This window comes from Equus asinus, chromosome 4 (genome assembly GCF_041296235.1).
Source record: "Equus asinus isolate D_3611 breed Donkey chromosome 4, EquAss-T2T_v2, whole genome shotgun sequence".
NCBI lineage: Eukaryota > Metazoa > Chordata > Mammalia > Perissodactyla > Equidae > Equus > Equus asinus.
Window position 1 is genome coordinate 50607312 of NC_091793.1, and position 16797 is coordinate 50624108.

The 16797-nt window shown below is 36.6% G+C and overlaps 1 protein-coding gene across 1 annotated transcript in view; it reads right to left on the reverse strand.

Moving 5' to 3' along the window:
• The window catches only part of OTOGL (otogelin like), a 205822-nt gene that overhangs the window by 73820 nt on the left and 115205 nt on the right, over window positions 1–16797 (reverse strand). The window contains exons 25-28 of the mRNA XM_070507248.1: window positions 16507–16559; window positions 14787–14949; window positions 10540–10647; window positions 9650–9788 (exon numbers count right to left, since the gene is read on the reverse strand). Of these exons, the coding sequence (XP_070363349.1) occupies window positions 9650–9788; window positions 10540–10647; window positions 14787–14949; window positions 16507–16559 (463 nt within the window). The remainder of the gene's footprint in view (window positions 1–9649; window positions 9789–10539; window positions 10648–14786; window positions 14950–16506; window positions 16560–16797) is intronic.

The following is a 16797-nucleotide window of genomic DNA, read 5'->3' on the forward strand; positions in this document are numbered from 1 at the left end:
TAATTTAATTTAATTTGAAACATTTCTAATTTTGCTGATATACAAATGTTTAGAAAACTATAAAAAACTGATTTGAGTTGAAAATATCCACTGCAATATAGACAAGATATATTATACTAAATATCAATAAACATCCAAGTCGCTGTCTTTCTGCCTCTAACTCCTTTGTCTTCAGCATGTTTGTGACATACACAATATAAGTGAAAACTGCATTGTTAGGGGAGGTCATGGAGAGGACATGACATCTGGTTGACCTGGAGGCTGGACCTGGACAATCAGAGACTCCCCACGCCCCACTCTGTCCTTGGAATGTATGTTCTGTCCACTATGCCCACAGCCAGAGCCATTTTCAAGGACTCAGCCTTGAAGAGATTGCGTTGGTGGGACGATCTGGATGGCATACATGACTGAACCCAGCTCAGGCCTCTAGATGAACTTTTAAGGTTCTGGCAGGTGAGTGTAGAGATCTACTCTCTTGTGGCTGCCCAAGACAAGCTTCCTATGTAAGCTCCCTGGCTCATTAAAACTGCCACCTATGCATCTGGAGTGACCTGCTCTCTCTTCCATCTCCACTTGCCCGCCCCATGCAGGGACCAGTTCAGATTTCATTTGGGAAGCTGTGGAGTTTGCAAGCCAACACGCACTCGGAAGACAAACCACATTAAGAATCTCATTTTTAGGGAACAACGATGATTGGATTAAAGACGGTTAATACATACAAACGATTCCTATTTGAAGAAAATTTTAAATTGGCTACCCATCTCCTGAATCTAAAACTTTCTGATAGTTTTACAGTAGTTTTTCTTCTATGAAACTAAGCTGGAAAAAGAGATTTGGAGACAATCAGAGTTGGTAAATAGGAAGTCAGTGAAGAACAACAAAATATTTTTTTAGGGAAAAAGGCTATCACCGATCACCTTTAGGATGGCCAAAGGAAGGAAAAGTAAGAGAAAGATAGTACATTTATCATCTTTTAAAAGAAATACTTATGTATCAATCTTAGAACGTTTTAGGGCCTCAATTTGTTCCTTAATTTTACTATTTCCTTTTTCATTTAATTATATTCCCTTAACATAATTTAATTTCTTATTTGACTAATTCCATCATCTCTTTCATAACTTCTAGAAAGTACAAAATATTTTTACTTTATGGGGAGTAACTTTTATTCAGAATGAAATCCTCATCTGATTTTTAAATGCTAGTTCTTTTTTTCTCTTTTTTTAATATTTTGCTGAGGTGCCACAATATTGTATAATTTGCATTTATTTTTATTTGACAGAGAAAGCTCTATTTCTATTAGGATCTTTATATTTGCCTGAATAGAGTGCAATGGATTTGTCTTGACTTCCTTTCCTCTCTGTTTTCATTTCCTATGGATAAATGAATAAATAAAACAGGATCTGTACCTTCAAGGTACTATGAGATCAGAAGCAAAAAGTTTTGTAGAGGACACAGGTGTGGAAACTCAGAACCTGTGAGCACTGGTGTTTTAAGATACTCTTGGGGAAAGGAGCCAGCAGAGGAAACTGAGGAATGGTCAGAGATGAAGGACCAGGAAAAGCAGTAGAATTACCTCAGAGAAAACCAGACAAGAACGACTTCAAGAAAAAAGAAAAACATTTAAAAGTTTAACTGGATTTTGCATTTAGGCCATCATTGACTTTGACAGCGGCATTTTTTATGAGTTTTGTGATTAGGTGATTAACAACTCTCCCTTACCAGCCCAAAGTTCAAAGGAGGCAAGACCCACATCTATTTTGCTCATCATTGTGCCCCCACTTCCCAGTCTAGGACCTGACCCACAGAAATCACACAAGGAATATTAATGTGGAAGATGATGCATGGTGGGGGAATTTGAGAGCAATGAAATTAGAAGAGTTTCAGTGGCTTAAGGAAAGCATGAAACATCTGAAATATCACCTGAAGAGAATGTTGAAAAACCTAACCGAGAACAAATTATAAGAAGAAAGCTAGAAGTGTTTGGGGTTTGTCACAGATTAAAGAAGTAGAGTTTGGCTCTGAATCTGGGAGTTGGAATATTATACTTCCCATTTTTGCTGGACACATCCAGTGTTCTCTTTTTCTTTGAGTTTATAGCACAAGTTAAGGTACTGTTTGGTTTCTCATCTCTTTTTTCTCTTAAACAAGTCAATTCAGGAAATACAGATATGATATTTGTCCTATATTTGCTTCAACACACTTAAAAAATAATGTGTTTTATAACTCCATCTGTGCATGTATTACTTTGATAACATTACAAAGGGCAAATGTTGAAGAAAAGGAAAAGATTGCTGAAAACATCCAAAAATAAAAGCGTATTCATTATAAAAAAACAATAATGTGTTATATTCCATGTGCTATTCATAGGAAAGGGTGAACAGCCTTGAAAATGAATAAAATATCAAAGAACCTGATTTTTAAAGTTTGACGAGCATCGACAAAGCTATAGTAAGCACTTATTCTGTACCTAAAACTAGGTTACATTTAAACTCCACAAGCCAGGGATGAAAAAGAAAAAGGACTTTAATATCTCTTCAAATGTGAAGGTCAAGTAACATTACACTTTTAACATAAAGGTGAGTAAGTTTTAACTTTTAAAAGTCCAGTTGACAAATAAAAGAGAAATTTTTATAAATTAGATTACTAGATCCTCCACAGGGCCCAAAGAAATAACAAGTTTCACCAGATAAAAATGTGTTACAAATCACAAAGATAAAGCCTGGAGTCTGTACTCAGAACGAGGAGAAAAGAGAGCTGCTTGACAAGGAAGAAAGAATTATATCTGCTATTCACAGAACTGCTACCTGCCGCTGGAAAAGCAGAAGGAAATGATGGTGCTGGCAGCCATTCTATCCTTCTCAAAGAAACGCTGATTCTTCCAGAAAAAAAGAAAGCTCTGCCACGGGAAGCTGGGCAGATGGAGTAAGCAAAAAGACATATTACTGAAGAAAATTTGAAACAGAAAAAATCCAACCATTGAGAAATTTACTATCTGGCATGATAATATTCAAAATTTCAAGAAAATTAGGTTGCATTGGTTGATCACTAATTTATCTGTTGTATGAAAAAACTATCTGCTCCATGGCCAAATAAAATGTTTCTTGGCTTATCAAGCATATGTTGGTCAAACCATCGTAACCATTGGACCTGGTTCTGGTTTTACTAATTTTGGTAAAAATGTCCTTTACAATATAATAAATAATTCATTAGTATAATTATAATTAATTATTAATAGTAAGTTTTCTTTTGCTTAATTACCAAATTAAATTCAGTAAAAGCTAAGTTCTGACATCCCTCGTTTGTAAGCACATTTTCTTTTTTAAAGAACATTATTATTATTTTTTTTAAAAAAGAGCACTTCTGCTTTGGCAGAAAAAAAGGCACATATAATTCTAGAACTTGAAATTCAGACTTTTAATATTCTTCATATCTTAATCTTACTATATGAACCCTAACGATAAATCTTAATCCAGGTGTTAAATCAGTGATCCAAATTTCATTGCTTACTAAAAGACTGAAAGAATATTTCCCATGATGTGTCTTGTCACACATAGGCAGGCATATCTTATTAAAATCTGAAATTGAACATGATGTATTCATTTTAACAGAAGGATGTAGTGGCAAATTAAAGTCATGATAGGAAATCAGGTTTATAAAGCCTAAAAGCCAAAGTTAATGGCTCTTGCCTACTAAATGGAATGGTACTGTTACATTGCAGCACTAATTAAAAAAAAGACTGTTACAATAGTTCAGCATCAAACACGAGAATATACTTTCATTCTGCCAGGAATCAGAGTTGAGGCAAATATTCTCTCAACGTACTTTCTGAACACTCATCACTTAAAAATACAGTGCTAAAGTGAAACCATCATTATTTGCAGATGACATGATTTTATATATAGAAAATCCTAAATAATCGACCAAAAAACTGTTAGAAATAATAAATGAATATGGTAAAGTTCCAGGATACAAAATCAACATACAAAAATCAGTTGCATTTCTATACACTAAAAACGTAGTACCAGAAAGAGAAATTAAGAATACAAACCCATTATAATTGCAACAAAAAGAATGAAAACCCTAGGAACAAACTTAACCAAAGAAGTGAAAGATCTGTACACTGAAAACTATAAAACATTGTTGAAAGAAGTAGAAGACACAAAGAGATGGAAAGATCATCTGCGTTCTTGGATTGGAAGCATTAACATAGTTATAATGTCCATACTTCCTAAGGCAATCTACAGATTCAGTGCAATCCGTATCAAAGTTCTAACAACACTTTTCACAGAAATAGAACAAAGAATCCTAAAATTTATGTGGAAAAACAAGACCCTGAATAGCCAAAGGGATCCTGAGAAAAAAGACCAAAGTTGGAGGTATCACACTCCTTAATTTCAAAATATACTACAAAACTATAGTAACCAAAACAGCATGGTACTGGCACAAAAACACACACACAGATCAATGGAATAGAATCAGCAGCCCGGAAATAAACCCACACATCTACAGACAGCTAATTTTCGAAAAGGAAGCCAAAAACATACAATGGAGAAAGGAAAATTTCTTCAATAAATGGTGATGGGAAAACTGGACAGCCACATGCAAAAGAATAAAAGTAGACCATTATCTTACACCATACACAAAATTCAACTCAAAATGGATTAAAGACTTCAAGGTAAGACCCATAACCATGAAACTTCTAGAAGAAAACATAGGCAATATCCTCTTCAACATTGGTCTTAGCAGCATATTTTCATGTATCATGTCTGACCAGGCAAGGGAAACAATAGAAAAAATAAACAAATGGGACTATATCAAACTAAACAGCTTTTGCACAGCAAAGGAAACCATGAACAAAACAAAAAACAACCTAACAATTGGGAGAAGATATTTGCAAACCATATATCTGAGAAGGGGTTAATATCCAAAATATAGACAGAATTCATACATCTCAACAACAAAAAAACTAACCACCCAATTTAAAAATGGGCAAAAGATCTGAACAGACATTTCTCCAAAGAAGATACACAGATGGCCAATAGACACACATGAAAAGATGTTCAATATCACTAACTATCAAGGAAATGCAAATCAAAACTACAATGAGATATCACCTCAGTCCTGTCAGAACGGCTATAACTAAGAAGACAGGAAACGGTAAATGTTGGAGAGGATGTGGAGGAAAGGGAACTCTCATACACTACTGGTGGGAGTACAAACTGGTGCAGCCACTATGGAAAACAGAATGGAGATTCCTCAAAAAATTAACAATAATGTTCCAGCTATTCCACAGCTGGGTATTTATCCAAAGGACATGAAAACAAGAATGCATAAAAGATATATGCACTCTTATGTTCAGTGCAACATTATTCACAATAGCCCAGACTTGGAAGCAACCTAGGTACCCATCAAGGGACGAATGGATAAAGAAGATGTGGTATATCTACACAATGGAATACTACTCAGCCATAAAAATCAATGAAAGCTGGCCACTTGTGACAACATGAGTGGACCCTGAAGGTATTATGCTAAGTGAAATAAGTCAGAAGGAGAAAGATGATCTCACTCATAAATAGAAGATATAAACAACAACAAACAAACACAAAAAGACAGAGATTGGATTGGTTATTACCAGAGGAGAAGAGGGGAGGGAGGAAGACAAAAGGGGTGATTAGGCAGGTGTGTATGGTGATGGACTGTAATTAGTCTTTAGGTGGTGAACATGATGTAATCCACACAGAAATCGACATGCATAACGATGTACACCTGAAATTTATATAATGTTATAAACCAATGTCACCACAATAAAATAAATAAATAATAAAAATACAATGGTAGATACTATGATTTTTCTACTGTGAAGGCAAATGAGGGGTTGAGGAAACGCCAGGCAGAACACAGATCAAATAAGTAGTTATTAAGAGTTCACCAAATGCCCAGTATTTTGCAAAACGATTTGGGAAGCAAAAAAGAAATGCTAGGCACGGTCCCTGCCTTCACAGCTTCAGAGTTTTCTTAGAGAAATTTGTCCTAATACAGACTACATGGAGTAGACATGTCTTTATTAACACAGGTAACATTTAATAGGCCATAAATATTGTTTCTTAAATGAATGAAAGATAATGCACGAGCAAGGATCATTGTCACACATAGGAAAATGTTTGTAAAGATGGCGCTACGTGAACAAGCTTTTAAATGCTTTTAGTAAATATTTTTAAACAACTTTTCTATACAAAAAATGAAAATAAACTTTGACATAACTTTTGTTTTACTACTTAAAGTGATACTATAAAAAGCATCTTTAACTAACATTAGTGATACAGTAGTCCCCTCTCATCCTTGGGGGATAAGTTCCAAGACCCCCAGGGGATGCCTGAAATAATGGATAGCATTGAGCCCTATCTATATTATGTTTTTTCTATACATATATACCTATGATAAAGTTTAATTTATAAATTAGGCAGTAAGAGGTTAACAACAATATCAAATATTAAAATATTAAAATAGAACAATTATACAATATAGTATAATAAAAGCTACTGTAGGTCTTAGCAACCTCAGCATACAATTTTTTTCCTTCCTTATTAAGTCAAGAACTTTCACCTTTTCACTTAAAGGAAGCACTTTACAGCTTCCCTTTGGCGTATCTGAATTGCCAAAGCAATTCTCTACTAAAATCAAAAGCACTATTCTTGTTCTTTGGGGGCATTGTTAAGTAAAATAAGGGTTACTTGAACCCAAGCACTGTGACACTTCAATAGTCAATCTGATAACTGAGATGGCTACTAAGTGTCTAACAGGTGGATAGTGCGTACAGAGTGGATATGCTGGACATAGGGATGATTCACAGCCTGGGTGGGTCGGAGCAAGAAAGCATGAGATTTCATCATGCAACTCAGAACAACAAGCAATTCAAAATTGTTTATTTCTGGAGTTTTACATTTACTAGTTTAAGACCCTGGTTGACTGTTGTTCCTCAGATAAGAGAGGATTACTGTATATGCAATAGGAACGTGTCATAATTGCCATGATATTATCAACAATACTTCCATTTTCTGGAGGTGACTTACAGTTTACTATTCAGAAGAAGAGGGAAATTTCAAAAATAATTATAATCAGTTTTTTTTGGTGGGGGGGGTTGTGAGGAAGATTGTCACTGAGCTAACATCTGTGCCAGTCTTCCTCTATTTTATGTGGGATACTGCCACAGCTTGGTTTGACAAGTGGTGTGTAGGTCCATGCCCAGGATCCAAAGCTTTGAATCTTGGGCCACCAAAGTGGAGTGTGCAAAATTAACCACTACACCACAAGACTGGCCCCTGAAATCAGTTTTTTAAATAAGAAAATACATCCTTGCTCCTCAAACCATGGGGCATGGACATGGAGCATTGGGGTAGCTTGCTAAAAATTTCAGAATCCAAGATCCTGCTTCGAACCCATGGAATCAGCATCTGGATTTTAACAAGATCTCCAGGTGATGTACATGCACCTAAGGGCTAAGAAGTGCTGCTCTACACACTTCATGTTGAGGGCGTGTATCTGCTTTTATAACAAACATTAGATGACTAATTAAGTGTGAGCTTGTGGTTTCTACCCTCTAGTAAAAACTATTAAAAAATTGAACATGTAATTTTTCGGCCTTTATAATGCATAATCGTGCTAGTCCCTATGAGGAGCCTATTAGAAGTGTAACATATAGTTCTGACATAAAATGATACACAATCTAGTGGACTACATATAAGACAATAGAATATAATGAACTGTTTACTTTTGATGTGATGACTGTAAATACAATAAGATGCAAGAACAGGACAGATAAATGTGAACTGGAAACATCACTTGGAGGGAGCAGAGGCAATCAGGTACAGAAAACACCCTAAGAAAAGACACAGAGGAGGAAGAGAGCTAACAGAGACCCTTGAAAGGTTATCATTGGAATTTTCACTCTATGGAGGCTGGTAATCAGGAGTTTCTGTAGTTCTTAAAAAGCAATGACATGATAAAATATGAGTTAATAGAATGAAAAAATGTATTATTGTAGGGATGAACTTGATTCAGAAAGACAACCTAGAAGTTGACGGTCAGAGCTGTACATGTTGATTTGGAACTCACCAGCCTGTAGGGATGGAAGAACACACCAAGCATTGGGACAAAAGAGCAGAGAGCCAAGAACAGACATCCCATTCAGTCAACATTCAGTGAACGTCCCAGCATGATGCTCCGTGTTGGTGAAACAATGATGGCTAGACTTGCTCCTTGCCCTCAAGGAGCCAACTCAGTCATCTATGGTCTGGGGCTTTTGAAAGAAGAAAAGGCGACGAAGAGACGAAGGAGGAACCAGAAGAGACATTGATGAGCTCCAGGAGCATAATATCCAGCAAGTCAAGGGAGGAGGGACCTTAAAGGAGTGTCAGAGGTGCTTAAATATCAAGGGAAATGAGGATTTGGTACAAAATCAGTCTGATACATTTTGAGAAAGAGGTATCAGTTTATGTAGTCAAATCTCGAAATCGTTATCTGCTTTTCCAAACTTCTCAATTTGCAACCTAAGCAATAGCTTTGTTTAGGTTTGGAAAATATAGATTTTACTGTTCATTTTTTATTTAGTAGAACTAATACAAAATAGAAATGTGTCTACTTTCTTGACATATTCTTAAAAAGCAAGATCATATGCAAACTTCTAATTACATAAAAGCCTTATCCAGAAAAAAACATGTATTCAAGAGACTCACAGGTTACCTTGTTGGAGGAAAAGATGTTATTTTGCTTATTCTTGTGCAGCTTCATTCTAAAGATTACATTTTTCATTCAGAAATTTAATTCTGGGGTCAGTGATGTCTAAATAAAATTTAGGTATACAGAAAACCCAAATGTATTATACGTGTGGGAAGTTTTAAGGATCTTATCAGGTATACAAAGTCCAGGATTTACCGAAGCATATCATCAAAATAGCATGTCTAGAATTGAGAATAATGTCTTTTGATTGCTACAACTGTAAACAATACATAGTCCAATACATGATTCAAAGTCTTATATTTGCATTCACCAGTATAAGCCAATAAAAAAATAAAAAGCATTGACATTTATTGAACAGTTACTGTTTATCAAGCACTATCTGAGAGTAAATATATATTTACTTATTTAATCCTATATATATTCCATCATTTAATATACGTTTATCTCACTTAATCCTAAGAACTAATTCAGGAGATAAGTACTGTTATTATACTCATTTTACAAATGAGAAAACAGAGGCACAGAAAGTTGAAGAATTAGCCCATCACTTACAACAATTAAACTTTAGAATGAGTCAAGGAAACCAGTTTAAAATTGCTATAACTTTTTTTTTTGAGGAAGACTGGCCCTGAGCTAACATCCGTGCCCATCTTTCTCTTTATATGTGGGACACCTGCCACAGCATGGCTTGATAAGTGGTGCATAGATGTGCCCCCGGGATCTGAACTGGCGAACGCGGCCGAAGCAGAGTGCACAAACAACTGCTAAACCACCAGGCCAGCCCCATAAAATTGCTATAACTTTTATAGATTTTATTAATGATATATTGATTTGATATACCATGGCCCAGCATACTTGTCTTTTTACATCATCTTTACACAATTGCAAATAAAAGTAAGTAATTGTGACATACCTTTATCAAAAATACCTGGCAATCACTGATAAAGTCATATTCCAGTCCATCAAAAGAATGATAATGCCGGTCCCCATATATTGTGCACACTGCCGGGCATGGATAATACGTGCAATTGAACATTCCTCGTCGACAAACACTATTAGAAAATAGCGCCAGTTATCTTTCTAAGAAACTCGGCTCTGATTAGTATTTTTTAAGCGGTATAGTGGAAGGTTTGTATTCAAGAGCATTCACTGAGCCAATAGGCCTTAAAAATATTGCCAATTTATTCTGATAACATTTATTACATTGACAAATTAGGCATATGTTTACCACTTTGTTTAAATAAACTATCAGACACCCCAACCAAGCTTAGAAATTGTGCCTGAGTCACACTGAAAACAGATGATGGAATGAAAAACTGAACACGGCCCTGCTGGTAGCCAGAAGACCACACTGTCATCTCCTATATTTGAGTAAATTTAAATACCGTAGACATGACGTTGTTCAAGAACTTAGAATCTTTACCCACATTTTAAGGCAATTATATTTCAATTTTATTTTATGGTAGTCTTCTGGCTTATTTCCAGACAGAAAACCTTCCATTAAATGTGACCTTCTCTGGGACATTTTTCACTTTCTTATGAACTTGAGATACTTTTTCTTATTAAATTTTCAAATTGTTATATTTCACACTTTTCTTCTGGGCTGAACAAATATGCATAAAAATAGTGATATGATGCCCCTGTAGATAGTAGCTTCCCACCGACTCTTGGATGCTTTTCAAATCTTCTTTACTCAGGCTTGGAATGTTTGTTTGCTGAAGGCAGTCACGTTAAGTAAATCCAAGATGACGGAAACTAATCATCTCTGAGGAAAAGTTTTACGAAATAAATGGATCTCGTTACCAGGTATAACACGGCGTAGCAATGACTTCTCCCGAGAGGTACTCCCAGTCTTTCCAGATGCACGGACAGCCTTCAGGAACATAGCACTTCCCTTTGTGCTCTGCCATTCTGCCAAAGGAAGAAGTAAATGCTACTGAGCGTGAACTACTCCTTTCAGTTTTAAAAAATCAGTAATCTTGTCGTATTCAAAACCATCTACATTTATTACAGCAGTCACAGGCATGTTCTATCTGACCTACAGAGGGGTTGAATCGCATCTTTCTCTCCCTTTTCCCCACACAGCACCTTGCGGATCACAGTAGGAAATAAATGCCGAGCAAATGTTTGGATGCGATATTTTAACCTTCTTGTTATCACTTGGTACAGTAAAAGGGATACAGAAGCTTAAATTTCTGGGTAAAGTGAGCTACTCTGAAAAAACATGTAAAGAGGAAGTGAGGGCCCTTTCTTCAATATTTGCTACTTCAGAGGAATGAGTCTGTGGGTCTAACAATTTATCCATAAAATAGTGAATTATGAGATGGTTAACATTTTCTGTTACAGGATAGAGAGAGTGATCAAAAGCTATTACAAGTGATTAAAGTGAAAATCATGAGAGTTGAGTTAAGATGTGTCTTGAATAAAAAACCATTATATCAAGTGTTTCACATTCTTTATTATTAGCATATCAAGTTTTGAATGCTGATTTCCTTTAAAGTGTTATTTCCTTCTTAAAATATTACCCCATAAGAAAGCGTCTTAAAATATCTCTGAATATAAAAATTAAAACAAAATCATTACTTATACTTTCAAGGAAGAATTAATTTTGGTGTGATGTCAAAATATTTTGAAATGATGATTAAATAAACACATTATATATAATATATATTTCAATACCCTTAATATAAATATATACATATATTTTTCAATATTCTTAAAATCTGTTCCCAAAAGTAGCTTTCATCAACAATAATAATATAACATTACTAATAAATATATAATAATTTATATAGCAATATAACCATAATATAATAAAATAATTTAAAATAAATAATAGATAATAAAATATTAACACTAAAATTCAAAAGTAGCTACCAAAAATAGATAAAATACATAAAGTCTTTTTCTGAATTTCTTTTAAAATATCATAATTCAAGGTTATTAAAATTAACATAGAAGTCAGGAATCCTGAATTCTTGCCCCGTCTCTCAGATGGCAATAATCACGTGTCCCTTTAGTGCTCTGCTTTCCTTCTTATAGCTCATCTAGCACAGTACTGTAACTCCTTATTCAATGCCTATGTTGTCCACTTGACTTTAAGCTCCACTTGGGCAGGTCATGATTATCTTGTTAACAGTTGTGTTCCGATGCCTAGCACATAGCACACACTCAATTGTTGGGTAAAGGTGAATTAACGAACCTATCTATATAAAAGATGCATCATCTCATTTAGATTTCTCTCTTTCAAACAAAAATGCCCTAGAGTCCGTAATTTCTCACCTCAGCCTTCCCAAACTTCCAGCCCCTTTCCCTGGGCATTGCATCTCTCCTCTGCCTGGAATACCCTTCTCCTCCCTTGCTCTGCCTGAAAGACTTCTTCTCATCATTTAAAACTCAATTTAATGCAGTCTTTTCAGTGTGATCCTTTATGTCCCACACTCCCTATACGTAGCAAGTTGCACAAACTTATATTGAACAATTCATCACAATGAACTGCAGGTACTTCATTAAATGTCTTACAGAGACAATTAAAACAATAACAAAAACTACTATTTTTGAGTGCTTCCTATAGCCCAGCCACTATGCCAACCACCTCAAATGCATCACTCACCCATCTAATCCTAGTGACTACCCCATAAGGTAGATCCTATTGTTATCGTATACATATATGTATTCTAGCACTTGCCATCCCTGTGGCTTAACACAATGTCCCAAACATCAGGCGCTTCATAAAAATTTGTTGTCCAACTGTTTGGATGAGCGATCCCTCACCTCAGTGACCCACAGTCCCTATATACCTGCCACAGTATGGTTTTAAGTGGTTATGCTGATGACTGATGAATTTTTCATAACTAATCAAAACTAGAAGAAGAAAGAAGAAAGCTGTGAGTCACTTTAAGTTACCTGCTTTAAACAGGTTTGGGCACTGGGGTAAGTAATAAAATAAACATTTATTGAGCATCTATCGTAAGCCTGGTGTACTGTATATACGCAACCATCCATGACATGGATACTCAATCTAGAAAGAGGAAGCTGAGACTCCAAGTGGTTAGTTAATTTGCCCTGAGGTACTTCAGCTAATAAGAAGGAGGGCCAGTATTTGAACCCACTTCTTTAGGACTCTTTCCACTACATTACTTTCCATTTCTTTAATCCACAGTGATTTCTAGGCCAAGGTATGTGGTTCTTTTACACTTGATGAACTGCACGCACTATGAGCAGCCCCATGAAAACAAGTGCTACTAGGCTTATTGTCCTAAAATAGGCCAGCCAAGGTCACATGGAAGACAATCCAAATCACATTATCATAAACATGGTAATATAGTAGAAACAGCTTTATAATAGAAAGCTCGGTATAATAAAATTATTTCCAAATTAGAGACCTCTTAGTCAATTCCAACTATATTTATTTCAATACAATGAGAGAAGGTGGGAGAAAATTTAAGTTTTTGTAATGAAATTTGACCAGTAAATAAATAAATCATTGTCGGACTAAAAGTCAAAGGTGACAGAAAAAAAGGTATTTTTTAAAAATAATAACATTGACCACAAGCATATGAAACAAAATTAGGATGTAGCTTTATCTAATCAGCCATGCATCCCTGAGTCATAATCCAATCAAATAAATCAAGCGATGATGTAGATTTCAATTATTTTACCATAATAAAGGTTTAATTTCCCTTGTCCTTTTTACTAAAATGTCTTCCTTGCTCATCTGCTCTATGGCCTGATTTCTACCTGCCTTTATTTTCCCATGAATCAGCTTGTTCTTTCAACCTCCTTCTACATCCTTACTTTCAAAAGAGATTGATACAGTCCTGAGTTACTTGGCTCTTTGACCTTTTCCAGATAGGGAGCGTTTAGACAAACTCGACTCCCCTGGGAAACAAACTACAAAACCTTGCTCTTCTTTGCTCTGGTTTATATGAATTGAGCCCAGGAATCCCTTTGTGTGAGTAGGTTCATCGAGGAAGAATGGGTGACCTGTTTCCCTTAGGTGCCCTCCCTCTGTGCACGGCCTCTATTCATTACAGAAGAGGGAGGGCCAGTGAGGCCAGGTTATATGTGTGCCTGCAAGGAAGCCACTAGCCACCAGACTCTGTATTTGCCTTTCACATGTACTAGGCATTCTTGCTACTAAAGGAAATTTACAAAGATAAGTGCAGGTTATGTTGTCATAAAATAGTGACCCATATTTATTGAGTGTAGGCACACACATACACACCACATCTCACAATGCTTAACTGAGGCTTTTTTAAAAATTATTTTTGGTGAGGAAGATTGTCCCTGAGCTAACATCTGTGCCAATCTTCCTCTATTTTGTATGTAGGACGCTGCCACAGCATGGCTTGATGAGAGATGTGTGGGTCTGCAGCCAGGAACCCTTGGCCACCGCCAAAGCAAACCTCACAAACTTAACCACTACACCTCTGGGCTGCCCCACTTAATTGAGGCTTTAGAGGAATTTGCAAAAAAAAATCACTCAGCTAACACAAGCAGAGCAAGGATTTGAACTCTGGTGTGTCCTGAAGTCAGAGCTCCTACCGTTACCCACTGCCCTATGGAGGCTGAATACATAATCTTCTGCAACATCCATGAGATAAAGCAGCTGGACCACTACTATAACTTAACATCAACAACTGTAACAGCACAACAGAATACACAAAAGTATGCACTTAATGTGTTTTGAGTGAAGAGTGGCTCACTATCACTTTCCCAAGATTGCCATGAATCAGGGAGTAAATGCCAAGGCCCTCCTGAAATGAGTTCTCTCCTTGATTCACTGTAGTACTTTAATAATATTGCACACGTAGCATATGTGTGACATTATTCAATCTCGTGATGTGTGATATGTAATCTCTCACATATATCATATGTGATATGTCACATGAGCATAGAAAATAATTACAATAATCTTCTAGTTATCAACCCAAAGTTAACCACTGTTGAGAACAACAATTTTAGCTACTTCTGTAAATCATGTTAAGTGCTTTTGTGTTTTCTATCAAATCCCAAGTGTTTGGAATTATCAAGAAAAAGAGGCTTACCCTGGAGCACAAACACAGCCACTTATACAGGGTGAGGATGGGGCGCAAGTGAAGTTCATGGCCAGGTTTGCACATGTCGTCTCACAATTCACACCACCAGCCGGCAGTTCAGGGTTAGGAAACCCACAGTCAAAATACTCTTTTCCTTCGGGGCAGACGTGAACTTCAAGGACAAGGCACAGACAAAATACCCTTAACTCTGCATTCGTTCCACGCACAAATAATCATGATGACACGCATTTGTCATCAAAACAGAATTCACCACAGCTTGTTTTACCAGTTATTATTAGAGGGTGCTCTTACTCTGCGATGTTTGGTTGTTGAGCCTACAAATCTTCCTCAGCCAGATTTCCCTTAGTCATCCAAATTTCCAAAACCTATTTCGAGTTTGAGAACCTTAACCGCCTTCCATAAGGCAATAACTGAACAATTAGTATATAATTTTATGAGGTCAAGAAACAGGGTATTTTGATTAATTAAAACATATATTTCAATTTTTGACAATACAGTATATTAAACTGTTACAAAGCCAGGTGTTTATAACGAACACACGATACTCGTGGATCCTGCTTCACCTGAGTAGTCATTTACATCAGTCCTCACTATACAGTAGAAGCGCAGAAATGGACAAAATTATAGGCAGGATAAGGGCTGTGTCTTCCTCCAGAAAGCCTTTGGGCTCAGAGGGATTAAATAATGTCCCTTATTGGGGCCAAAAGGATCAAATCTCGTGGATTCCTCTGGGAGAAGTCTGGTCCCGGGCTTCTCCTTCTTCACTTCCGAGCCACTCTGAAGCACACGGGACAAGACAGGCATAGCCCAGGAGCTCCTGAATACGTGTGTGGTCTATGAGCACACCCTGTAAAGAACCCCTAGGTGGCCTGAATCCTCACAAAGTAAGTCCAAGGCATGTAATTCAAAGCTAGTTTAATATAATAATATACACATGACTGTGCAAATAAGTAACAAAGCAATAGAACACAATTAGTTTTATTAGCCTACACTCTTCCCATCCATTAAAATCAAGGAAAGTAGTGTTGTTTATTATTTGCCTAGAATTTCTCCACAGTGATTAAAAGTTTGAGGCTTTTTGTATGGTTAAAATGAATAATATAAAGGGCCCCCTAATATATCGGATCTCCAGGAATGATATGCACATGTAAAATGATATTCTCATGAGAGATGGCAGTAGATGCCATTTTACATGTCACTTTTACATGGCTGCTAGTCCCAGAGCCTTTGTTATTCATAATGTTGCCGAGGACCCAGTGGCACTGGCATCAGCTTGGCCATCAACAGAAATGTCGAATCGCGGGCATCACCCCTGACCTACTGAAGCAAGGTGCCCAGGTGATTGCGGGTACGTTAAAATCTGAGAAGTGCTGGTCTGGAGCACAGTTTCTCCACGAGTGGGTTAAAGCAGGTGTCTGGATACCTGGGGTGGTTCTGGGGTAGGCAGCATTTAGGCAGCACCCCTGGGTTGATCAGCTCTGTCCCTAAACAGCCTTATATATTCATCCCAGACTGTCCTACAAGTATTATAATTCCCAATGTGAAAAAAAAGTAGGAACCAATGGAGCACAGTGTTGAGAAACATTCCCATGGCTTTATTCCAGCACATTGACAGGAGGGCTGTCATGGATTAATGACTTCAGGCAGAAGAGTGGGGGCAGGACTAGAGCCATATTCTCCCTAAGGAAAGCATCTGTCTAGATCTTACCAGTAGAGGGCGTTGCTGGTTCATCACATTTCACAGTTCCATTTGAACACTGGCTAGTGGAAGTAAACAAACAGTTAATGTATGAACCCATACCTCAGTTTTTTCTGTATTTCAAAAACAATATAACTTGCAAGAATTGATTGAGTGCATATACAAATGATATTTTTCCCACAGAATTTTTTACAAATAAGTTATTGGCTTACTTCCAATTTGAAGAGAGCTATTTTAGTTCAACACGTTTTTATCAAACACTTATATGTGGGGGACACTGTGATAGACATGGGGGATACA